The 25,491-nt window shown below is 43.8% G+C and overlaps 1 protein-coding gene across 11 annotated transcripts in view; it reads left to right on the top strand.

The window, feature by feature from the left end:
- Nucleotides 1-25,491, top strand: part of LOC105468995 (testis expressed 2) — a 124,465-nt gene that overhangs the window by 28,004 nt on the left and 70,970 nt on the right. For 9 of the 11 annotated variants that reach the window (XM_071083453.1, XM_011719505.2, XM_071083452.1 and 6 more), the window contains exon 2: nucleotides 17,932-19,600. In XM_071083453.1, the coding sequence (XP_070939554.1) occupies nucleotides 17,957-19,600 (1,644 nt within the window). In that variant the 5' untranslated portion in view covers nucleotides 17,932-17,956. Of the gene's footprint in view, nucleotides 1-5,662; nucleotides 5,790-17,931; nucleotides 19,601-25,491 lie in introns of those variants that run through there. The other 2 variants (XM_011719507.2, XM_071083449.1) reach the window with 2 other exon arrangements.

The following is a 25,491-nucleotide window of genomic DNA, read 5'->3' as shown; positions in this document are numbered from 1 at the left end:
TTGCTCAGGCTGGTCTCAAACTCCTGGAGTTTAAGCAATCCTCCTGCCTCAGCCTCCCAAAGTGCTGGGATTACACTGGGCCCAGCCCTCATATATACTTTAAATAATCTCTAGATTACCTGTAATATCTAATAGGACGTAAATACTGTGTAAATAGCTGTTATACTGGGTATTGTTTTTAAAATTTGTATTTTTTTTAGTTGTTTTTTTTTTTCCCTGAATATTTTTGATCTGTAGTTAGTTGAATCTGTGGATGTGGAACCTGTGGGTATGGAGGGCTCAAAGCTGCACCTTGAGCCGTTTAGATTGCTATTTCAAGGAGGAGTTTGCATAGGGAAAAATCTGTGTAGCGGCTGCCTGAGGTGGCCAGTGTAAAGGGGAAGACAGAGTCATCAACAAAGTCCCCAGGTAACAGTAATGTGGATGAACATTTGCTACAGATGGAATTTCATAGGAAAGCTCATCTGATATAGCTTGTTTGTGTCTCGGTAAAGTCCTAGGCTAATGTAACCAACTTCCCTAAAGATGGAAATATGTTCCCATAGCACTCAAAAAGGGATGTGCAGAATTTGGGAGTTGTTACGATTTTATTACTTATAGTAGAACATTTACTTACATATAGCAATGAATTAGAGGAGCAGAATAGAATGGGTCGTACTCAGGGATGACCTAGGCCTGCTGGGTTTCTTTTTGCTATAAACTGTGGTTTACTATCTTGTAAGAAAGTCTTCACACTATGGAACGTGTGTATCCCTAATGTTTTTTACCCCAAACAAGTTTCTTACCCCAAACAAGTTTTGAGGGGCCTATCACAGTAGACAAAAGTGCTTTATAGCCTGGTCTGTGAATTACCGTGATTTTTTAAAAGCACCTCTCAGTGCTTGCCTGAGTTGTCTTTAGACTCAAGGTCCCCCAGAATTGAGTTCCCCCCGGGTAGATAGGGTGAAGGTCTTTGTCTTTCCAGTGATATGCTCAGTAAGTACTGAGTGGACGGAACACTTTCTTGGAGCACAGAGCACCTGCAGAAAGCTTCTGTTGGCTCCAGATTGGTTTGGCAATGGAAATATCCACATGAGGCAGTGCTGCCCAGTGGTTAAGAGGATGGCCTTGGAGCCTGAGTCCTAGCTTTGCTAGTTAGTAGCTTTGTTACCTTGGTGAGTTGCCTAAACCGCTTTCTTTTTGTGTATTAAATGTGGAAATGATGATAGTACCTACCTGGCAGAATTGTGAGGCTTAGGTGGGATAGTGTTAGGATGTTGGTAAAGTGCTTAGCTAGAGGGCTGGCAGTTGATGGTTGTTCTCGTTGGTTCAGGGTCCCTCTGATACATCTTCACAGATCAGGACTGCGTTTGACTTGGATCTCTATGGCCCTTTTTTCCAAGAAGAATTCCTGCCGCTTTACTGAACTGGGTCATGCGCTGCCCAGTACCTAAAGGCGTTCTTTACCACAGGAATTAAAATGGCAATCATAATGTTTTTGGAGAAAAAAGAATACCTGTATTTTCTGAAGAAATAAATAACCATTATATCTTTGTATTTAAATCAAGTAACTGCCAAATCAATAGAATCTTTTGAGAACAAGTAGTAATATTTCTTGGTGTAATTTACTCCATCATAAAGATCCATGGGGAGAGAGCAGTGTGGTTAATTATGATGTTCCTGTGCTGCCACTGCCTAAATTGACAGTGTATGAAGTGCCGTCCCATTCATTCTTTCTCCCAACAAGCTGAGGGGTGGAGTTTTACCATCATGGTCCTCGTTCAACAGATCCAGACCCAGTGAGGCTGCTCCTGAGCTGGTGTTTTTTCCCATTAGCCTCAGCTGTCAGCTGCACCGTGGAGGATGATTTTGGATGTTGAGTTATCTGAGTGGTATTTAATGGGCTCCTAATTGCACATGGATGGCCACAAAGTTCTGCTCCTGTTTTGGCGTTTTGCTTTGGCAGACAGTGCTCTCTGAGACTCCCATAAGCTGGAAGAAAAAAACCCAACAACAAACTCAACATTAATCATCTGGAAAGGGCAGGATACTGCTGTTAGGCAGTTATTAGACCTGTGAACAGAAAAACATCAAGATCACAATTTTACAGCGTTTGTTTCTTTGAAATGTGAAATGGAACCCCAATACAGCCATCAGGTTTATGGCACCTCCAGAATTAGATTAGACAATTTGGTTCCATGCTGTGTACTTGTATTTCTGGTTATGAAATGCTCCTTGTGCTTATTTTCCCCAATCTGCTGAGAAACACTTTTTTCTTGTTCCTTTATGCATTCACGTTTCTTTTTGATTCCACTTGCCTTTCTTCCTTACCCCTCATTTCTGCCTTGTGCTCTGCTTTTGGCCTTTAGACAGCAATGGAACAGACCTTCAGGAATGGGCATCCATGGAGGCCCTGGCGGGGGCCAGCTCTATACCTAGGATCTGAGTTGGGGGGTTAGCACCAGGTCCCAGGAGGTAAGGCCACAACTCAAGGGCAAACAGTGCAGGCACATGCAGTGAAGATCGGGAGCAGGACACGGTCTGATTGTGCCCTGTGTCTGTGGAAGCAGCTGCCCATTTCTGATTCCTCATTTAAATATCTGAAGTAGTTGATTGACCTTGATAGAGACTTGCCCTTCTTTGATGTAGTTACATAGCAATAGCCTGTTAGAAAGCACTTGCCTCTAACATGGTGCCTTGTAAGGTAGGTGTAGACTATATTAACTAGTTATTGGTGCCAGGGAATAACTGATACTATATCTCCACCTGAGATCCTCGTGATTCCATTGTCTCTTTCTGCATATGCACTTGTTTTTTGTTGTTGTTGTTGTTGTTTTGAGATGGAGTCTCACTCTGTCACCCAGGCTGGAGTGTAGTGGTGCAATCTCTGCTCACTGCAACCTCCACCCTCCGAGTTCAAGCGATTCTCCTGCCTCAGCCTCCCAAGTAGCTGGGATTACAGGCACCTGCCACCGCGCCCGGCTAATTTTTGTATTTTTAGTAGAGATGGGATTTTACCATCTTGGCCAGGCTGGTCTTGAACTCCTGACCTCGTGATCCCCCTGCCTCGGCCTCCCAAAGTGCTAGGATTACAGGCGTGAGCCACCGCGCCCAGCCGCATGTATGTTTTTAAAGTAAATGTGATGCATTTCTAATGGTCCAAGTTGTTTTACACCAGTGAATCTCAGTTCCAGGATGGACCCTAGGGCAGGGTGTCTGTGTGCGTTTGGGGGTGGGGGAGCTGTGGGTGTGGTTGTGCACATATAGGTTTATGATGACTGGGGAATTAAAAAAATGTCTTCCAATCCATCAGTTGTGAAACTCCTCAATCATGATAAGCCTGGAGATGGATGGGGTGGGCTGGGTCATTTGTGTGTTGAAGATGTTTCCTAGGATTTTCTGGTACACTAACCCTTCCCTCAATCCCAAATGCCTCTGCCCTTTTAGAACTGTGATTAAGAAGGTAATGATTAGGGATGATCACTTGTCTCACCAGCAGTCTGCTAGGTGGAGCTGACCTGGGCTCCTGTCATCTGCAAAGGAACCCATGGGAGCCAGGGGCCATTTTCAGCGTTTGAAAAGGCTTAATAGAAACTATGCATTTACCCAGGATTAGAATACAAAAGCCACCCAAACCATCAAGTGTCCTTGCTTTTGTTTGGAATTGCAATTCTGTATGGAAGGTTTCATGCTGACTTAATGTTCTGATTGGCTGTGGGTGACATAATAGGAGTTTCTGACACAGGATTGGTCTAACTGTAGACACTGTTACTAGAGCTGGTACCAGGTCTCGCTTTCCACTACCTTTAGAATGAGGTTGACCTTGAATGTGAGTGCCTTTGACGATCGAAATTAAGCCACTGATTGTTTCTTGCTTGTCAGCTATGCTTATTATCACACCTGTGGCAGTGACTTGATTTTTATAATGTCATTATGAACCCCTTATAAATATGGATTGTTGATTAAAATTTGGATCAGTAATGAAATGGAAGAATAATACACAGAATTAATCAGTTTACTGGTAAACAGTGTAAGAATGTTCAAAAACATGTGGCCAACATGGGGAGGGGACAGAAAAAAAGGAGGTTGATGAAACTACAGATCTTATCCACAGCTCTCATTTAAAAATGATCCTTTTAATCAGCTTTTCACTGAAATCTAACAACAATAACTCTTTCACCACGAAACACCAACTATTAATACTTAGTCTTTATAAGCCTCCTAGGATCCTATTGTGTTCATTTACCTAGGTGATGTACATCATCCTAAATTCTGCCTTTTCATTTTATATTACGATGTATATGTACAATACATATTTTTACATTGTCATTGTGTTTGTCATTCTTAATGGTCACAGCTGCCTGAACTAAACCTAAAGTCAGACAGTCAGGACAGTCTGGTGCTGGTGATTAGAGAAGGCTGGAAACAAGCTGTCTGTTTGATCCCAGATAACGTGCCGGTGAGTCCACAGGCCAAGTCGGCACAGATAAAAAGTTGTGCTCACACCTGCTGTGGATGCCGATAATAGTAACTTACATATGTTAAGTGTTATGTCTTAATTCTCCCAGCAGCCCCTATGAGATAGGCACTATTGTCTGCATTATATGTGAGGAAAAAGAGGTCTTTTGCCGTAACTTGTCCAGGGTGACACACTGATAAGAGGCGGAACTGGAATCCAAAGCTGGGTCTGTTTAATTTCAGAGTTTGAGTTCTTAACCAGGTTTTCTATGCAATTGTGTTGCACCCCAGGACCTATTCAGTTCTCACCTCCCTTCAGAGATCTAACCACCTTCCACCTTAATAATGACAAATACATCTATTAATATGCATTAAAGTGACAGAAGCTTAATACTGAAACAAGATAGAGTGGATGCTGCCGGCGAACAGGAGCCCCAGAGACGGTCCTGTCCACATGGGGCTTTGTTAGTTTTCCTAGGGCAGAGTGGTGTGAAGGGCCAGCCTGCATTCAGTCTCTTCTTTGGTTCTGTCCTTTAGTCATCCTCAAAGTTTTTCAGACTTGAATGGGCACAACAGTGACCACACAGGGTCGCCTGAAGCACATATACGGTTCTTGGTGGGAGACTCAAGATTCTCAGTGAGGCCGAGAGGTGGTGCTTGGAGTGATGTTTGTACAGAGTGAGAACTAATGAAGCACTGGGATAGAGAGCCCCATGGAGTTCAGCCCCTCACAGCCAGAGCAGGAGCAGCCCCGGAGTCACCTTCTGTACTGCTTGGCAGTAGGTGGGGGAAGGATAGGGGCTGATGAGGAGGACGGGTTGATGCCTGTCCTCTGTTGCCCGAGCACAGGCAGGTGTGGCTGATCTGCAGCTCATTCTCGTAGGTTGGAAACTCTCCACCTAATGGCCAGCAAACGTAAGGGATGTTTCTACAGCTGGGCTAAGCAAGACAAGTCTGGAAAGTCTAGAAGTATTTGTTAATGGGAGATGAGCTGTTTCAATACTATTTGAAAAATATTTTGACTTAATTGCCTTAGGCACATTAGTCAGCTGACATGCACTCTGGTTTCCTTTGCTTGACTTTAACAGTTGCCAAGAATTTCTCTTGTTACAAAAGAGAAAAGTAGGACTCTAAGTATGTTCTGTTCCATGGAAATTGAGTCATAGACTCATAGAATTTAGAGCCTTCTGGGAAATTCCTTGAAGACAATGGAGGAAGGTTCCCTCAGTTTACAGCAGAACCCCAGGCTCAGGGAGGTGAAGTGGGGAGCTCCGTCACTGTCATTTGAGGGCCATTTGAGGGCTGTGGTCCTCCGTGGAGCTCCTCCCTCTGCTGCCTCATGGCCTCACATGGTCTGTATTTTCAATGACTGATTAACTACTAACTGAACAATTGTCTGAATCCCAATCATCTTATCACTGTGCAATCCTTTCTTGACAGAGGTAGAGTTGAGTGGGAAATGTTCCCCCTCAGGGCCTATAGGCAAGTGGTTCTCCTCAGGGAACCATGGGGTGGCCAGCCCAGCCGGCCAGCTCAGGACCATGCCTGTGCCGGGATCTGGTATCTCTTAACCTTGCCAGTTTTGAACACGGCTCTGGGTTTCTTGCCTCTGTTCCTTTTCTTCTGCTCTCTCTTCCACTTAGAATGTACTCTCTACTTTGTCTTGGCAGGGCACCTCACACGGGGCCCCTGGGAAACCTTCCACCATGCCTTCTCTTATTTCTCCCATCAATTCCTATTTTCCTCAGTCCCATTCTTTCCCCTGCACACACGTGTGCACACATACATGCACATATACACGTGCACACATGCATGCACACATCTTAAACCTGGTTTTTAAAAAATTATCTTTGGGCCTCAGATGCCTTACCTATAAATAAAATTCTGATGTAAGATTACACTTGGCAAATTTACTGCCCTATATCAAGGTTAAGTATGCTGATGCCTGTGTGAAAAGTAGTTTTTGGCTGGGGGAAATGGCTAATTTTTTTGAGTTCGCAAAGAGTTTTCTCAATTTTTGAAGAATTAATCTGAAATACCTTCCTCACATGGAGAAGCTGAATGGCCAGTGATCAACCTAGATGGAAGCTAGGTTGTCTAACTTACTAATATGATTTGAAAGGAATAAATTCAATGCTTTACAGTTTATTATAGCTAGAAAATACAGAGAAATGATTGTCCATATCAGTCAGTTTTTCCAAAGTTAAAATTTAGATCCTTGTATGGGAAACAGAGCAATATGTGTGTTATATACACTTTGGTCAGTGTTTTCTAAAAATATTTCAAAGACAAATGTTTTTATGCTGATGGAATGGGAAGGCTTCCTCAGGAAGCTATAAAACCCAGAATCCATAAAGAAAAAGACAGAGAGCTTCAACATCTCAAAATGTAAAACTTCGCATATTAAAAAAACCCAAAAACCCATACTATTAAAAGGCAAGTCAGTGATGGAAGGAAATATCTGGAACACACACAATGGACAAAGTATTAACTATCCTTGATAAAGAAGTGAATAACAAAAGTCCTTGGGCAAGAAATATGAATGACCAGTTAACAGGAGAAGCAAATGAAGGAAAAGTATGAAGTGACTATCAAAGCATTGAGATATCTTTTCCCTTGAACCTTGACCAGGGTTCAAGACTGGTCATTCATTCTTGACTACAGGTGCCCACCACCATGCCCAGCCAACTTTTTGTATTTTTAGTAGAGACAGGGTTTCACCGTGTTAGCCAGGATAGTCTCGATCTCCTGACCTCCTGATCGTCCGCCTCAGCCTTCCAAAGTACTGAGATTACAGATGTTAGTCACCGCGCCCGGCCCATTATTATGTTTTATAAACCTCCACAGGCCTTGTATGGTTGTGCTGAACGCATAACCTGGTTTTCAATGAGTTATTGTGAATTGAATTTGATTTTGTTATTTGAACCGTCTAGCAATCTATAAAGCAAAATTCTACTTGTTGTATTGGTGCTTTCAAACCCTTTTCCTCTGGGATGTGGCACCCTTCCCAGAGTGGGCTTTCTTCATGGCAGGTAAAAGGTCTATGCGGTGGTGGAAGAGAGTGGACATGCTAGTTTCTTAGTCTAAACCCTGTGCTGTGTTGGTGGTGGTGCAGGACCCTGCTGGGTTGGAAGAGATGGTGAGTAGGGGCCTGGGAACCTAACAACTAATTGCAAAGGATTTCGAAGTTTCTTGCCGGTACTGAAGATAGAGTCTTGTCTTTTTCTTTTCTTTAAATGAAACTAAGGCTAGAGCTAGTTCATTATCTACAGTGTAATATTGATTTTTGTTTGTGAGGTGGAGTATTAACAGATTAAAATGGCTGCTGGCAATTCTCAGGTGCTTCATTGAATTTAAATGAATCCAGGGATAGCTATTAAGATGTACCTGAGATTTGTAGGCTAAATCAGACCTTCCTGCCCTGGTTGGTTTTGACCAGATTCACTGTTTGCTCTGTGGCATCAAGGCAGAAAAATACAGAATCTTGTAGCCTTTTCCCTCCTTTTTACAAAACCAACTCCTATTAAAAAACGCACAGGTAAGAGGTATGAAGACATCCTCTGCAATAGAATGCGGCTTGCCTTTTTTCCTCTGCCAGGAGCTTTTGGATTGAAACTGTTGACTGACATAGCCCAAGCTAGCAGATGGTACTCATACATCAGATGTCCAAATGCAAGCTTGTTCAGAGGCAGCAAATGCCTAACAGGCTGAATTTTACAAAGACAAAGAATGTTAATAATGACCTTGAAGGATTAGGGATGGTCTCGAGAAAGGAAGCACACTCCACACCAGGCTTGCCCCTTCAGATGCTGTGTTACCTGCCTTGGCCTCCTGGCCAACATGGTGAAACCCCATCTCTACTAAAAATAGAAAACATTAGCCAGGTGTTGTGGCAGGCGCTTGTAATCCCGGCTACTCTGGAGGCTGAGGCAGGAGAATCGCTTCAACCTGGGAACTGGAGGTTGCAGTGAGCCGAGATCGCGCCATTGCCCTCCAGCCTGGGCAATAAGAGTGAAACTCCATCTAAAAACAAAAAAAAGATGCTGTGTTACCATGCTCACTGTATCTGGAGGCTAATTCCATTTTCAATGAAATTTGCTTTCTTCCCTCCTTGCCTTACCCTGTCTCTCATTCCTTCCTCCAGTACTTCCTCTAATCTAGTATATGAATTAGAAGTAAATAATATTAATGGCCACACTACTATTTGGCCTAGTGTGTTTGCTATGAACAAACAGGTGTTGTTGATAATTGAGTGGCCTGGGAGGAACCATCTTCTCTTTTTATGGCTCTGATTCTAGGACCCAAGGATTGAATTGTTTCAAGGACAGATAGAGCTAGGAAGGGCAGTTATTAGTAGAAAATGAGACCAAAGAAAAAAAGTTTAAAAAAAAGCCAGATTTGGTGAGATTATTATTATCTTGGAAGTAATAAATGCTAATATTGTATCTTGAAATGGCTCTTCATTTTTTATTATACAGTCTGATTTATTGTCGATTGGTTTTTCACGGCCTAATTAATGATGATGACCTTTTTGGGTGACTAGAAAGCAAATCAACTTCATTGCTGTTTTGTATGCTCACTCTGACTCCACTGATACAGAGCGCATTTGGCTCCCGTTTGAGGCCTTTGTTTTGTATGAGTTAAGTTAGAAGGCAGCTACTCATTTGTAAACTAGGTAGAACAGAATCCTACATAAATTCTGGAGAGAGAAGCCCTTATTAGAGGCTTTCTCAGTCTTAGTGGGAGAGATGACCTTCTTCATAGGGATAGCAACCTTAAGGGAGAATTCTGGCAGAGTCCTTAGGAAGGACCCATCAGCAGAAGAGTTTGAGACATCCTGCTTTCTGGAAACATACCTGATCAAGGCTAAGGTTTAGAGAGCATTTGGCTCTAAATAGCCTCCCCCCCACCAGCTTCCTCTTCCCCACCAAATGTGTGGGAGCATAAATACATTTACATCTATTATCTTAGAACTTAACCACACTGTAGTATAAACTCTAAAGAACAATGTGAGGTTTTTGGATAGAATTGTTTTAGTTGGCATAAGTAGTTCGGAGTATTATTTCTTTGTAGTTTTGAAGAGTGAAATCTTTTAAAATTTTATTTATTTTTTAAAAAATAGTGGTGGGTCTCCTGTGTTGACCAGGCTGGTCTCAAACTCCTAGCCTTAAGCAGTCCTCCTATCTTGACCTCAATTTTTGCCTTTTTTTTTTTTTTTTTTTTGAGTTGGAGTCTCGCTCTGTTGCCAGACTGGAGTGCAGTGGCGCAATCTCAGCTCACTGCAACCTATGACTCCCAGGTTCAAGCGATTCTCCTGCCTCAGCCTCCCGAGTAGCTGGGATTACAGGCCCCCACTACCACGCCCAGCTAATTTTTGTATTTTTAGTAGAGATGGGTTTCCCCATGTTGGCCAGGATGGTCTCAATCTCTTGACCTCGTGATCTGCCCACCTCAGCCTCCCAAAGTGCTAGGATTACAGGCGTGAGCTACTGCGCCCAGCCAGTTTTTGCTTTTTTGAATGTAACTAACCTGCACATATACTGGCCTTCAAATTTTATTTTTAATTATGGTAAAATGCATATAGCAAAATTTTACCATTTTAGCCATTTATAAGTTCAGTAGTGTTAAGTATATTCACATTGCTGTACAACCAATCTCCAGAACTTTTTCATCTTACAAAACTGAAATTCTGTATCCATTAAAAAACATCTCCCCATTTCCTCCTCCACCAGCCCATGGTAATCTTCATTCCAGTTTCTGTTTCTATGAATTTGGCTACTTTAGATACCTCTTGTAAGTGGAATCATACAGTATTTGTCTTTATGTGACTAGTCAGCTTATTTCACTTAGCCTAATGTCCTCAAGGTTCATCCATGTAGTAGCATGTGACAGGATTTCCTTCCTTTTAAGGCTGAATAATACTCCCTTGTGTTTGTCCATTCATCTGTCAGTGGACACTTGGGTGGCTTCTACCTCTTGGCTATTGTCCAAAATGCCGCTGTGAACATGGGTGTGCAAATATCTTTTTGAGACCCTGCTTTCAATTCTTTTGGATATATAACAAACAACTTAACACCTTTAAATATACCCAGAAGTGGGATTGGAGGATTATATGGTAGTTCTATTTTTAACTTTTTGAGAAACTTCCATACCAGTTGTGCCATTTTACAGTCTTGTCAATAGTGCACAAATGCTCTAATCTCTGTACAACCTTGCCAACACTTCTTTTCTTCTTCTTTTTTAATTGTAGCCATCCTATTGGATGTGGGGTGATATCTCATTGTGGTTTTAATTGCATTTTCCTAATAACTAGTGATGTGGAGCATCTGTGCATGTGCTTGTTGGCCATTTGTATGTCTTTTTGGAGAATTGTCTCTTCAAGTCCTTTGCCCATTTATAAAAAAATGTAATTTAATTTTAAGTTCCAGGATACGTGTGCAGGACGTACCTATGTTAACAAACATAGATAAATGTGTGCCATGCTGGTTTGCCGCACCTGTCAACCTAGGTGTTAACCCCCACATGCATTAGCTATTTATCCTGATACTCCCTCCCTCTTCCTGCCCCCGTCCCCTGCCCCCTGACAGGCCCCAATATGTGTTATTCCTTTCTCTGTGTCCATGTGTTCTCATTGTTCAGGTCCTACTTATAAGTAAGAGCATGCGGTGTTTTGTTTTCTGTTCCTGTGTTTGCTGAGGATAATGGCTTCCAGCTCCATCTATGTCCCTGCAAAGGACATGATCTCATTTCCTTTTATGGCTGCATAGTATTCCGTGGTGTACATGTACCGCATTTTTTTAGTCCAGTCTATCATTGATGGGCATTTGGGTTGATTCTATGTCTTTGCTATTGTGAATAATGCTGCAGTGAACATTTGTGTGCATGTATCTTTATAAGAGAATGATTTATATTCCTTTGGGTATATACCTAGTAATGGCATTGCTGGGTCAACTGGTATTTCTGGTTCTAGGTCTTTGAGAAATTGCCACACTGTCTTCCACAATGGTTGAACTAATTTATATTCCCACCAACAGTGTATAAGTGTTCCTAGTTCTCCACAGTCTCACCAGCATCTGTTTTCTCTCAACTTTTTAATAACTGCCATCTGACTGGTGTGAGATGTATCTCATTGTGGTTTTGATTTGCATTTCTCTAATGATCAATGGTGTTTAGCTTTTTTCATCTGTTTCATAGTTTTTTGGCTGTATAAATGTCCTTTGAGAAGTGTCTCTTCATGTCCTTTGCCCATTTTTAAATTTTTTTTTTTTTCTTGTACATTTGTCTAAGTTCCTTGTAGATTCTGGATATTATACCTTTGTCAGATGGATAGATTACAAAAATTTTCTCCCATTCTGTAGGTTGCCTGTTCACTCTGATGATAGTTTCTTTTGCTGTGCAGAAGCTCTTTAGTTTAATTAGATTCCATTTGTCAGTTTTTGCTTTTGTTGCAATTGCTTTTGATGTTTTCATCATGAAATCTTTGTCTGTGCCTATGTCATGAATGGTATTGCCTAGATTTTCTTCTAGGGTTTTTATAGTTTTGGGGTTTTCCGTTTATGTCTTTAATCCGTCTTGAGTTAGTTTTTGTATAAGGTGTCAAGTTGTTATTCGAGTTCTTTATATTTTTTGTAGATTAACCCCTTATCAGATAAATGATTTGCAGATATTTTCTTCCCCTCCATAGGCCACCGCATTCCTTGGCTCATGCTCCTTCCTCTCATTACTCTGATGTCTGCTTCTGTTTCACATCGCCTTCTCTGAGTTTCTGCCTTCCTCTTATCTTTTAAGGGCACTTGTGATTACATTGGGCCCACCCAGGCAATCCAGGATAATCTTTCCATCTCAATCACATCTGCAAAATCTCTGTTGCCATGGGAAGTATCAGATTCACAGGTTTTAGGGACTAGGATGTGGACATCTCTGAGTGGGGGAGGGGAGGAGCATTACCTGCATACCACGTCCCTTATCTCCCCTGCCTGCCTTCACGGGAACTAGACTTATCTCTTTAGTGACTTAAGTCAATTTAGACTGTTCCTTATGTTTTCTTTTCCTTTCCAACCTTCCATCTGGTCCTGTTGTTTCGTTCTTTTCCTTCTCTTTCCATCTGCCTTTTCTTGCCAGCTCCACATCCACTCTTCTAGGTTAGGCATTTCTTACCTCCTGCTTAGGCTGCCAGAATAGCCTTAAAACTGGTCTGCTTGCCTGTGATTCTCCCTATAGATATTTTATGTTATGTTATGTTATGCTATGTTAGAGACAGAGTCTCACTGTTGCCCAGGCTGGAGTGCAGTGGCCCAATCTCAGTTTAACGCAACCTCCTTCTCCTGGTTTCAAGCGATTCTTGTGCCTCAGCCTCCTGAGTAGCTTGAATTACAGGCATGCGCCACCATGCCAAGCTAATTTTTGTATTTTTAGTAGAGATGAGGTTTTGCCATGTTGGCCAGGCTGGTCTCAAACGCCTGACCTCAAGGGATCCACCCACCTCAGCCTTCCAAAGTGCTAGGATTACAGACGTGAGCCACCATGCCTGGCCTCCCTGTAGATATTTTAAACTCATCTTGATGCATACTTGTAAAAACAAGTCTATGCCTGATAGTTCCATTATCCGAAGTCCTTATTTTTCTGTCATGTTCTATTTCTGCTGGTCCTTATTCTTGTTTCCTCATCTGCTTGGTTACCTTTGGTTATGTTCTTACCATTCCTTGTATTTGAGAAAATATTTCTAGGAATAACTTGAGGCTTCAGATGAAAGTGCTTTGCTTTTGTGGGGAGATAATTTCTTCTGCCAGGTCCCTGGAGGTATTTCTGGTCCAAGATCACCTTGAAAGAAGCTCATGGTTGAGATTCCCTCGTTCTTTCAGAGGAGGCAAACCTAGGCCTCCAGTCTAAGTGAGGCCTGGTTTGCTCTGGTTCAGCTGTTACCAGGTAGTTGTAGTCCTTTGGAGTCCCGGCTCCTTGAGGAAGAGTCTCCAGTTGGTGTTCCACGCTGGCCAGCCCTGGATGTTGACTTCTGCTCAGAAGGCTGTTAAAGTGAAAGGCCGCCAGGTGTGGTGGCTCACACCTGTAATCCCAGCACTTTGGGAGGCCAAGATGGGTGGATCACAAGGTCAGGAGTTCAAGACCAGCCTGGCCAATACGGTGAAACCCCATTTCTACTAAAAATACAAAAATTAGCCAGGTGTGGTGGTGGGCGCCTGTAGTCCCAGCTACTTGGGAGCCCGAGGCAGGAGAATCACTTGACCCCGGAAGGCGGAGGTTGCAATGAGCCGAGATTATGCCACTGCACTCTAGCCTGGGTGACAGAGCCAGACTCTGTCTTAAAAAAAAAAAAAAAAAAAAGTGAAAGTGTCCTTTGCCAGGCTGGGCTGTGCTTGAGGGCAAGGTGGCTTCTCTAGAGCTCATCCCTTGGGGTTCCTGTTTTCTTTAGTTTCTGCACTGTTATTCCTTGCTCGGTTCTTGAAGCTCCAAAGCCTCACAGACATCTTTTTTTTTTCCTTGAGACAGAGTCTTACTCTGTCACCCAAGCTGGGGTGCAGTGTCACAATCTCAGCTCACTGAAACCTCTGCTTCATAGGTTCAAGCAATTCTTGTGCCTCAGCCTCCCTAGTAGCTGGAATTACAGGCGTGAGCCACCATGCCCAGCCGTTCAGAATTTTTTTCAACGTATTCATTGTTAGTTGCGTTCAGCAGAATTGTGGGCCTGATAATGGAGCCTGCCTTCCCAGACACCAGACTCCAGACCTGTTTTTCCATGTTGCCTCCGCCACTCTCATCCAGTCTGGGACGGGACGGGATGTGATTAATTTTGCGTACCACTTTGATCATGTCAGACTTCTGCTTAAACACCTCTCCAGCAGGAAATGATACCTATGGGAGCCCGTCGACAACATGAGCTACAGCCCCCCTTCCCATCACAAGGCATGGGCGGTCAGTGTTAAAACCCGAGGGCTTTGTAGTCTGCTAGAACTATGGGAAAAAGAGACTGTTGAGAAGGAAGCTTTCTTTTTTGGCCTTTCAGTTCCTGAGGGCTGGAGAGAAGCTTGTCTCTTTTTTTGAGCCTGGGTATAATTGAGTTTCAGGAGTAGAGGGCAGGAGGCTAGCCATTTTATATGGTACCAGACTGTCAGATGGATAATGAGACCTTTCATTTCTCAATGCGACCAGTCACATGCTGCTGGTTGAGAACTGAGGTCTTAGCTTGTAAGCGAGCTGTCCATGATGGAGCACAGAGGGCAGGTACAAAGGCTGGGACAAAGCAGGAATAAAGAGCGTGTGTGACATGTTTGAGAAGGCACCCTGCCACAGCAGAAGGGCATCGGGCTTCAGTGTCAGGAAGCCCAAGTTGTCAGTGCTGTGCCTTTGGACAAACCATGTAGTCTTCCTGGGCTCAGTCAGGTCCTTCCTCTTGGCCTCGGCTGTCCTACATGGCTGTGGCTGTGGGAGGGTCGGCTCAGTTGGCCTTAGCAGCCAGCCATTGGGAGGACAGAGAGAAAAGGAAGCTTGGAGTGGTCCCCAGGAGGAGGCAGAGGCAGTGACCACTTGATAGGTTGTGTAGAGCCCAAACCATGGCCTCTGGTTCTAGTACACTCAGTTACCCAGCAGTATGGGGCCTGGAAGCAGTCTTCGTTTATCTAGCCTAATCCCTTCATTTTGCAGATGAGCAAACAGAAGCCTGGACATTTTCTCGTCTTTAAAGAGCAGTAGTAATGCTCCGGCCTTGTGTGGCTTATTTTAGTAAAAATCTAGAGAAGTGGAGCCAGGCTTTGGTCAGTGTGGGTTTAGGGGCATTTACTATGAACCTCTGAGGCCACTGTCTGAGTGAGCCCTGGAGGATAATAACAACAGTGAGCCAGAGCCTGCCCCCATCTGGCCACCTGACACCCAGCGCTCCCTGGGGCCCACCTTTGGCTCTGTCGGCCCAGTCTGATCAGAGGTCGCTTTACCTGGCCAGTCAGGGGGCCCAAATGTGTGGAGGATTAGGCAAGCAGGGCCCTGATGACCTCCACACAAAAAATAACTCTGCTTCCTGAGCAGGTGCCAGCCTTTTGTTCCCTGGGACCTGGCCTGACTGCTGAGACCGCAGGCTTCTGAACGCACTACTGTTTTCACCCTTTGGCGCTAGACTGGGCCTGACTTTGCCCTTGGATTCCCAGGCCTTCTTACCCTCAACTGCAGACGGGCCTCTCCACCCTTGCCTTGATTCCTGAAGGACCAACTCACTCTGTTCAACCTCAGAATCATGCACTTTGTACTTGGGCTTGTGCGCGCAGTTACCTTCATTTACAGCCACCGCTGCGGGTGAAGCAGCCTCAGAACAGCAGAGCCTGACATACCATCCTTTTATGTTATGAAAGCAACTTAAATGAGTTTGTTTTTCAGCCCACCGAGAATTATCAAATACCAAACTTTCTCTTTAAATTACCTCTATAATTTTCTTTTTAAATTGCCCTTATAAAACTAGGTGATAGTTAAATGAAAAACATATGTTGCTTCTGGTATTTTCCTTCTTACTAAGCCTACAAACTCCTTAGCTTAAGATAACAGGGAAGGATTGTCCTGCACCCGAGACTGTGTTTTTCTGGCTGCTGCCAGTTCCTGGATTTAAATTGCTTTGTTGGTGGATAGAGTTCATTCCCTCTTCCTGGATTCAGGATAGGAAAGCCTGAGGGTCACAAATGAGCCTGGACAAAACTATGTATGAAAGTTTATATGAGTAACTTCTCTCAAATATTTGATACTGAAAAATGTGTAGTTTCAGCTTGAGTCTATGTTGCACCTGGACCCTCGAATGTAATTCTTGTCATCCTTGGAATATTTCCTCCTCCTAGTGATCCAGGATCACTGTTTCCCAAACCCCCCTATTCCCCTACCCGTTTTATGATTTCTCTTGTTGGTAGTATCTGTTGCCAGCATTTTGAACCTGAATATTTAGCAGAAGGCTTAAATTAGGAGCTCTTCAAATTAAAGAAATAAGCAAGCCACATAATGTTGATTGCGGTAGATTACCTGTAAGTGTGTTGTGTTGGGTTGGATACAGTCACCTGTAAACATAAACATGTAGGGTTTTAAATTTGGAAAGGACTGTAGATCTAGCTCCATTTTACAGACGAAGATACTGGGACATCGAGAGGCCCTGGCTTGTTCAACGTCCCACAGAGTCAGCTGTAGAAAGACAAGTACTAGAGATCCTATGTCCTGGGTCTAAGCTGGCTGCTCTTTCCACTGCCCCACGATGCCCCTCTTGTCTCAGTGGCCTCCCACTGCTGCCCACATCCACACTGTGTCCTGGAAACAGGATAGAGCCAGGTGGCTGCACACACCATGCCCTTTGCCATCTTCATGCCCTTGTCCCTTCCCTCTGCCTAATCATGCTCATCCCACTACAACTCACCCATCAGTTCCAAAGACCTGTTGGGTGTCCCACCTCCCACACAGCTGTCATCCTCAGAACTCCTGAAGTGTGCTCTGTGTTTTGGCTCTTTTTACGTGGTCTCAGTCCAGGTGTGGTCTTAATTTTTACGTAATTAGGGCTCATGCCCAGTAAATGGGCCATAAACGAATAAAGAGAGTTGGAATGTACCATGTCACAAGGTCGGCATGGCATCTCATTTTGCTGCCCAGCTTTTCAGGTGTCTGATTTTGTTCCAGCTAAGCTCCAGAAAGGAGCAATCAGCTATTAAGCTCCAGAAGGGCGGAAAGCATAGCTTCCATGTCTCTCACCAGGGTCCTTGGTAGAGTTCTTGGTTGGTGGTGGGTTATAGCAGTGATACTTCATTTTCCTGACACGGGAATCTTGCATTCAGTTTAAAATATGTTTGCTTTATCCTGAAGCCTCAGAATGTGGCCATGTCTTCATGGCTGCCTAAATACTCTGGTCTTATGGTACCTACCATTTGAGGAGGCCAACAGGTCATGGCAATTAGTTTACAGATTTCCACATTTGGATACTTTGCTACTTATTTGCCATAGCAGGAAGTTGGGAGATGCAAGCCAAATAATTGTTAGGATTGCTGTGAAAATTGCAGTGAAAGCAATACCCCTCCTGGGTTAGCTTGTTACTGCTAGAAGACTCCTAGTGAAATTTTTCTTCCAAGATCCTCAAACTCAACAGGATGCCACATTTTATCCTATTGGACTTCTGAAGCAATGCTGGTAACATCATATTGTTCAGGTATTTCAAGGCTTAAGATAGAGAATTGTTGGTAGGAATTAACCAGTTAAAAGGGAGGAAACGATTACTCAGGTATTGTGAAGTAAGACAGATTGTATGGCATTTATAACATTGGTTATGTCGTTTGCTCGTAAAAGAGTGCCTAACTGGAATGTAGTGAAAATTAAACCATTAAACCCATTGAAGTGAAAACCGGTGGACATCTGCCAAGTAAAAGCATAATCACCACTTAAACAGCTTCATCTGGGCTCCTATCTGCACATGACAGTGTCTCCTGTGGAGAAACTGCTCTCTGACTTCTGGCTTTCTCACTGTTTTCACAGAGCCTGAGCCCGTGTGAAGCCGGCAATGACAAGTCTGAATGGTCGCCATGCCGAGAAAACCACTGACATGCCAAAACCATCAGCCCCTAAAGTGCACGTGCAGAGGTCCGTGTCCCGAGATACCATCGCCATTCACTTCTCGGCATCCGGCGAGGAGGAGGAGGAAGAGGAGGAGGAGTTCAGGGAGTGGTTTGAGGAGGGGCTGGATGACCAAAGCATTGTAACAGGGCTGGAAGCCAAGGAAGACCTCTATCTTGAACCCCAGGTTGGCCATGACCCCGCCGGCCCTGCTGCCTTGCCTATTCTGGCAGATGGACTGTCCGTGTCCCAGGCCCCTGCCATTTTGCCCGTCTCCAAGAACACTGTAAAGCTGTTGGAGTCCCCTCTTCCAGCAGCACAAGTATTAAGTACAGTGCCATTGGCTCTGTCCCCAGGGTCGTCTTTGTTGGGGCCCTTAGCTAGCTCTCCCAGTGTGTCATCCCTTTCTGAGCAGAAAACTAGTTCCTCCTCCCCATTGTCCTCTCCTTCTAAGTCTCCCATCCTCTCATCCAGTGCCTCAACCTCCACCCTTTCCAGTGCAAAACCCTTCATGAGCCTTGTGAAGTCCCTGTCGACCGAGGTGGAGCCAAAAGAATCCCCACACCCCCCAAGGCACAGGCACTTGATGAAGACATTAGTCAAGTCTCTGTCCACGGACACTTCCCGGCAGGAGTCGGATACAGTGTCCTATAAGCCACCTGATTCCAAACTAAACTTACACCTGTTCAAGCAGTTCACACAGCCCCGAAACACAGGTGGAGATTCCAAAACTGCACCTTCTTCCCCCCTGACTTCTCCCTCTGATACTCGTTCCTTTTTTAAAGTGCCCGAAATGGAGGCTAAAATTGAAGATACTAAACGACGCCTTTCAGAAGTCATCTATGAGCCTTTTCAGCTCCTTAGTAAAATTATAGGGGAAGAAAGTGGCAGCCATAGGCCCAAAGCCTTATCTTCAAGTGCTTCAGAACTCTCCAATCTGTCCAGCTTGAACGGGCACTTGGAAAGCAATAACAACTACAGCATCAAGGAGGAGGAGTGTGATTCTGAGGGGGATGGGTACGGAAGTGATTCCAACATCCCCAAAAGTGACCACCCAAAGTCCACTGATGAGCCTGCAAGAGAGATGGAACTGAAAAGTTCCCAGGGGAGCAGTCTGAAGGATTTAGGCCTGAAGACAAGTTCTCTAGTTCTGGAGAAATGTTCTTTGTCTGCCTTAGTGAGCAAAGAAGATGAAGAGTTTTGTGAACTGTACACTGAGGACTTCGATTTGGAAATGGAGGGGGAGAGTAAAGTTGATAAGCCCCCAGATGTTCCTCTCAAGCCAGAGGTGCTCGCGGAAGATGGTGTGGTCCTTGACAGTGAGGACGAGGCGGACTCGGCCGTGCAGCACCCGGAATTGCCAGTGAAGACGTTGGGCTTCTTTATAATGTGTGTCTATGTGTACCTCATCCTCCCCCTTCCCGACTATGTGAGTGGACTCTTTCTGGGAATTGGCCTTGGATTCATGACTGCAGTTTGCGTGATTTGGTTTTTTACACCACCAAGTGCTCATAAATATCACAAGTTACATAAAAATCTGCGACACTGGAACACAAGATCTCTGGATATCAAAGAACCTGAAATACTGAAGGTAAGCCCCTCCCCGGGAGCTGGCTAATACACACACTTCTCACATACAGCCGTATTTTAGATCTGACTTGTTTTTTGGTTAGCTGTTAAAGATTTTTGCACAAGCCATGCTTTTTAAGACCTGGGGGCCACTTCAGTCTCCAGGCACCCAACGACTGATCTGGTAAACCTCATTCTAACCGAAGCTTTGCAGATTCACAGAGTAGTTGCTGAAAGATCTCTATGACTCTGGAGAGTAGTGTTTACATCAGTTCCTGTTCTGGTCTGTCTCTAAACTTGCTTGGAATGTGCTACTTGCTGAGCATTTGTAATGGCTGAATCTGTTAGGGTTCACTATTCTTGAGACCTTGAAGAAGGGTTAAATACTCTCTGAATTGCAAGAGGAGGGAAGGAAGAAGAGAAGGCAAATTAATGTCAGCTGTCGGCCCTTGCTAGTGCTCCTTCCTCTGCACAGTGGGGAATGGGATGGAGAAAGAGATGTCACCTTTCACTGCATATCAGATGTCAGGCTTTTGGGCCTCCTAAGGGGTACCTGGGACAATTCATTGGAAAGCAGGAAGAAAGTATTAAAACATTCATCTAGCTGTCTAATCTGACGATTGAGACGGAGTCTCACTATGTTGCCCAGGCTGGTCTCAAACTTCTGGGCTCAAGTAATCCTCCTGCTTCAGCCCTCCAAAGTGCTGGGATTACAGGTATGAGCCACTGCGTCCAGCCTGGAACTTCTATTTTTTATTATTATTATTTTTTGCATATTAAAATTTCTGGTTGTGTGTATACACACCATAAAAGTACACAATTAGAGCTTATATAGTTTGTAAGTTATATGCACACACACATTTATGTACAGTATCCAAGGGGGCGTTGGTTTCAGGACCCCCCAAGGATACCAAACTCCATGAATGTATAAGTCCCTTATATAAAATGGCATAGTATTTGTATTAATATATAACCTATGTTCATTCTCCTGTATACTTTTAAATCATCTCTGGATTACTTATAATACCTAATATAATGTGAATGGTTATTATACTGTATTTTTAAATTTGTATCTTTTTTACTGTTGGATTATTTTTTATTTTATTTTATTTTATTTTTTTATTTCATTTTCAGTGCAAGGTTGATTGAATCCATGGATACAGAGGGCTGACTGTATATGTTTTTAGAGATAAGGTAGAGAGCCAGAAAAGTTTAGAGATCACTGCTTTAAAACAGTTATCTAATTCAACTTCACAACCATCTAGGGGTTTGATGCTTCCAATTTTACACATGAGGAGATTCAGGCTCTGAGAGAGGTGGTCATTGTCCAAGGTTTCTTGGTACTTAATAAGTAATAGAGGCCGGGCGCGGCGGCTCACGCCTGTAATTCCAGCACTTTTGGAGGCTGAGGCAGGCGGATCACTTGAGGTCAAGAGTTCAAGACCAGCCTGGCCATCATGGTGAAGCCATGTCTCTACTAAAAATACAAAAATTAGCTGGGCTTGGTGGCATGCACCTGTAATCCCAACTACTTGGGAGGCTGAGGCAGGAGAATTGCTTGAGCCTGGGGCTGAGGCTGCAGTGAGCTGAGATTTCGCCACTGCACTCCAGCCTGGGTGACAGAGTGAGACTCTGTCTCAAAAATAATAATAATAATAACAACAACAATAATAAAAGTAATAGAGGTAGGATTTGGAGACTTTGTATGTGCTCTTCCTGCTTTTCCCATGACACCTCTGTGGAAAGTTCATGCCTAGACCTGCCTGGAGAATCCCTTGTATTATAGGAGATGTATGAAAAGGAGAACTTGGTTTCCCCGGAGCAATTTTGAACCTTAATTATTGGTTTTAATCTTTAGCTTTTCAAGTTCAAAGCTTGTTTGGCTTCTTGGTTAGATTAAAGGTATTATTCTCCCATCTATTTAAGTGAGAATGCTCTAAAAATGGCAGCATGATCTCTCTTTATTGGAAAAAAAAAAAAGCCAGGGGTTGGGGAGAACTCTTTTTTTTTTTTTTTTTTTTTTTTTTTGAGACGGAGTCTGGCTCTGTTGCCCAGGCTGGAGTGCAGTGGCCGGATCTCAGCTCACTGCAAGCCCCGCCTCCCGGGTTCACGCCATTCTCCTGCCTCAGCCTCCCGAGTAGCTGGGAGTACAGGCGCCCGCCACCTCGCCCGGCTAATTTTTTTTGTATTTTTAGTAGAGACGGGGTTTCACTGTGTTAGCCAGGATGGTCTCGATCTCCTGACCTCGTGATCCGCCCGTCTCGGCCTCCCAAAGTGCTGGGATTACAGGCTTGAGCCACCGCGCCCGGCCGGGGAGAACTCTTTTAGGATCCAAAATAATACTTGTTTTTAAATTTCATTGACTTTTTTCCTGTTCAAAGGAAATACATGGTTAATGTTTTAAAAACACAGGAAATCCAAAGAAAAAAAATATTTTTTATCACAGTAGTGGAAGGGAATTACAGTTAATGATTTGGTATATATCCTAGTTTTTTTGGGTTTTTAAAATTTCTGCATATATGAAGATATACATCACATACGTGCATACTCACCCACTCTTATTGTTTTGATTTAATAGGATCATATATTTTGCAGTCTGACCTTTTTTCTTTCTTTCACCTGGCAATATGTTATGACACTTTCTTCTTTGAGAGAAGCTGATGTTGAGTCTTGTGGATGTGACACCCTTAAGCTTAGCATTAATAAATGAAGTGGAGCAAAAATGACTCATGCGTGGTTACTAAGCTTTTTTTGATAGGGTGGTGCTGTGACTACCTGAAGTACATGCTCTCCGAGTAAGTTAGTGCTAACTTTAGCAAGGAAAAATTGCACTTATACTAAATTCCAGTACCTAATGACTGACTGTGGCATTCAGTTTAAACTGATTTGAGCACTGACTTGTCTTAGGAAGACTTTAATTTTAATCCAGTCAATCTTTAGTGTTTTTTTTCCTACCCTCCTCTCACATGTAAATTCTTTAGTGTCAGTCCAATCACTGCAGTATGTCAAGAGTTTACTAACTACACAGGGTGCTGATGGAATGGGATTTTAATGTTATGGCACAGCCTGGTTGCTTTGATCCAATCACTGGAAGAATAAAGGCAACACTATGATACTGAGTACTGCAGTGGGCTAAGTGTTGGGTGTCTTATCTTATTCAATCCTCATCACAGCCCTATTCAGTTAGCGTATGTATATGTGCTCATGCAGATGGAGGCCCACGGAAGTTAAGTTATTGCCCAAGGTCACACAGCTAGTGAGTGGTGGAGCCATGTAGGACAGTGTTTTCTTTTAAGGAAGGTGTTTTGCCCACAGTGGCTGGGGTGAATGTATTTGCATTTTCCTTGTAGAGAACAAGTACTTTAATGCTTTCATAGACTGACACCCCTAATCCAAGCAAATTGTCGTAGACTGAGCATTTATTCTTCCTGATTGCTGTTTGGACAACTCTGATCACTTTGGTAATTCTTTTTTCATTCTTAGCCTTAACTTGTTTAGAATGGTTTCATTACTAAAGAGGAAAAGTATATTTTAGCCTGAAGTCTTGTTGGATATGCAGTGTTGTTTTTAGAAACTGGGCTGAATGCATTCTCTATTTAGAAAAGGGACACTACTCTGAATTAGAAGGGTATGCTGTCTGTTACAAGCTAATTTCAAATGCAAATGTTCTTCGGACTTAGTTAATTTTACTGAATGGGAGAATATAGTCTTGGGAACCATTTTTAAACTATGGCACTTTAAAATATTTAGCAGCATTGACATTAACTTTAGGACCCAAGTTTATTGTTACCTGTCTTCCCTAGTATGCCATAAGCTTCATGAATGCATAGGCTGTGTCTATCTTGTTCATCTTGTATCCTCAGCACCTGCCATGTATTAGGTATGTGATAGGTAATTGTTGGCTGAATGAATGGGTAGATGAATGAAGGAGTGAGACTTTATCAGAAAATTTAAGCAGTGAGTTGGTTTTGACCCTGTCATCTCCTGGTGACATTGTTTTTTAAAATAAATCCCTGGCTGGGCACGGTGGCCCACACCTGTAATCCCAGAGCTTTGGGAGGCTGAGCCAGAAGGATCACCTGAAACCAGGAGTTTGAGACCAGCCTAGGCAACACAGCAAGATCCCATCTCTACAAAAAATTTAAAATAATTAGTCAGGTATGGTGGTGCATGCATGTGGTCCCAGCTACTCAGGAGGCTGAGGTGGGAGGATCACTTGAGTCCAGGAGTTTGAAGCTGCAGTGAGCCATGATATCACCACTGCACTCCAGCCTGGGTGACAGAATGAGACTCTGTCTCTAAAAAAATAAAATAAATCCTTGATACTTGCTTTAAAAAAAAAATTAGGGTTTGATAGGAATGTGATCTTTTAAGAAAATGAAAATAGCCAGGCGCGGTGGCTCACGCCTGTAATCCCAGCACTTTGGGAGGCCGAGGCGGGCGGATCACAAGGTCAGGAGATCGAGACCACGGTGAAACCCCGTCTCTACTAAAAATACAAAAAATTAGCTGGGCGCGGTGGCGGGCGCCTGTAGTCCCAGCTACTCAGGAGGCTGAGGCAGGAGAATGGCGTAAACCCAGGAGGCGGAGCTTGCAGTGAGCCGAGATCGTGCCACTGCACTCCAGCCTGGGTGACAGAGCGAGACTCCGTCTCAAAAAAAAAAAAAGAAAATGAAAATAATGACTAAAAAGTAAAGCTTTTGACTGGGCGTGCTGGCTCATCCCTATAATCCCAGCACTTTGGAAGGCCAAGGCAGGCGGATTGCTTGAAGCCAGGAGTTCAAGACCAGCCTGGGCAACATAGTGGGACTACCATCTCTATAAAAATTTTGTTTAAAAAGCAAAGTGTAGTGGTGCAGCCTGCAGTCCCAGCCACTTGAGAGGCTGAGGCAGGACAATCGCTTGAGCTCAGGGGGTCAAGGCTGCATTGAGCTGTGATCATGCCACTATACCCCAGCCTGGGCAATAGAGTGTGACCCTGTCTCAAAAAAAAAAAAAAAAAAAAAAAAGCCAGTAAAGCTTTTCCTAGGCCTTTTTTCTGAAAATGGACAAGCCAAGACAGTCCATCTTTAACAGGATTTGAAGCTTGACATTTGTTGCTTAGAAATCGACTGGTGACAAGTCTGCTCTCCTGTCACCAGTGCTCATGCAGTGCTGCCCACCTGAATGCAAAGGGAGTAGTAGAAAGGCAAATACTGGCCAGGCACGGTGGCTCACACCTGTAATCCCAGCACTTTGGGAGGCCGAAGCGGGCAGATCATGAGGTCAGGAGATCGAGACCATCCTGGCTAACACAGTGAGACCCTGTCTCCACTAAAAATACAAAAAAATTAGCTGGGCATGGTGGCGGATGCCTGTAGTCCCAGCTACTCGCTGAGACAGGAGAATGGCTTGAACTCAGGAGACAGAGCTTGCAGTGAGCTGCGATCGCGCCACTGCCCTCCAGCCTGGGCTATAGAGTGAAATTCCGTCTCAAAAAAAAAAAAAAAAAAAAAGCAAATACTAAGTGGAGGATTGGAGAAATGGGCAGTGATGAGTTCTAGATTTCCACTCTGCCTCCAGGTTGATGGCTTTAAAGTGATGCAGGAGATAGGCCTTGGTTTCTTTATAAAACAGGCCTGTGAACCTGTTTCTAGGGCAAGCCAAAAGAGCCACTTCTTGAAAATAGTTTGATTTCAGGAGATAAGTGAGCTGGTTTGAATTATTTTGTGTACATCTGATCCAATTTAGTTGGTATTTACAGAGGATGATGCAGTTCTTGAGGGAAGGTATAGAAGCCTTTTTAAAAAGCTCACTAAGGCCGGGTACAGTGGCTCACTCCTGTAATCCCAGCACTTTGGGAGGCTGAGGCGGGCGGATCACGAGGTCAGGAGATGGAGACCATCCTGGCTAACATGGTGAAACCCCGTTTCT

This window comes from Macaca nemestrina, chromosome 17, assembly GCF_043159975.1.
Source record: "Macaca nemestrina isolate mMacNem1 chromosome 17, mMacNem.hap1, whole genome shotgun sequence".
Lineage (NCBI taxonomy): Eukaryota > Metazoa > Chordata > Mammalia > Primates > Cercopithecidae > Macaca > Macaca nemestrina.
The sequence above is the reverse complement of the archived record's forward strand: the minus strand, read 5'-3'. Positions and strand labels throughout refer to the sequence as shown.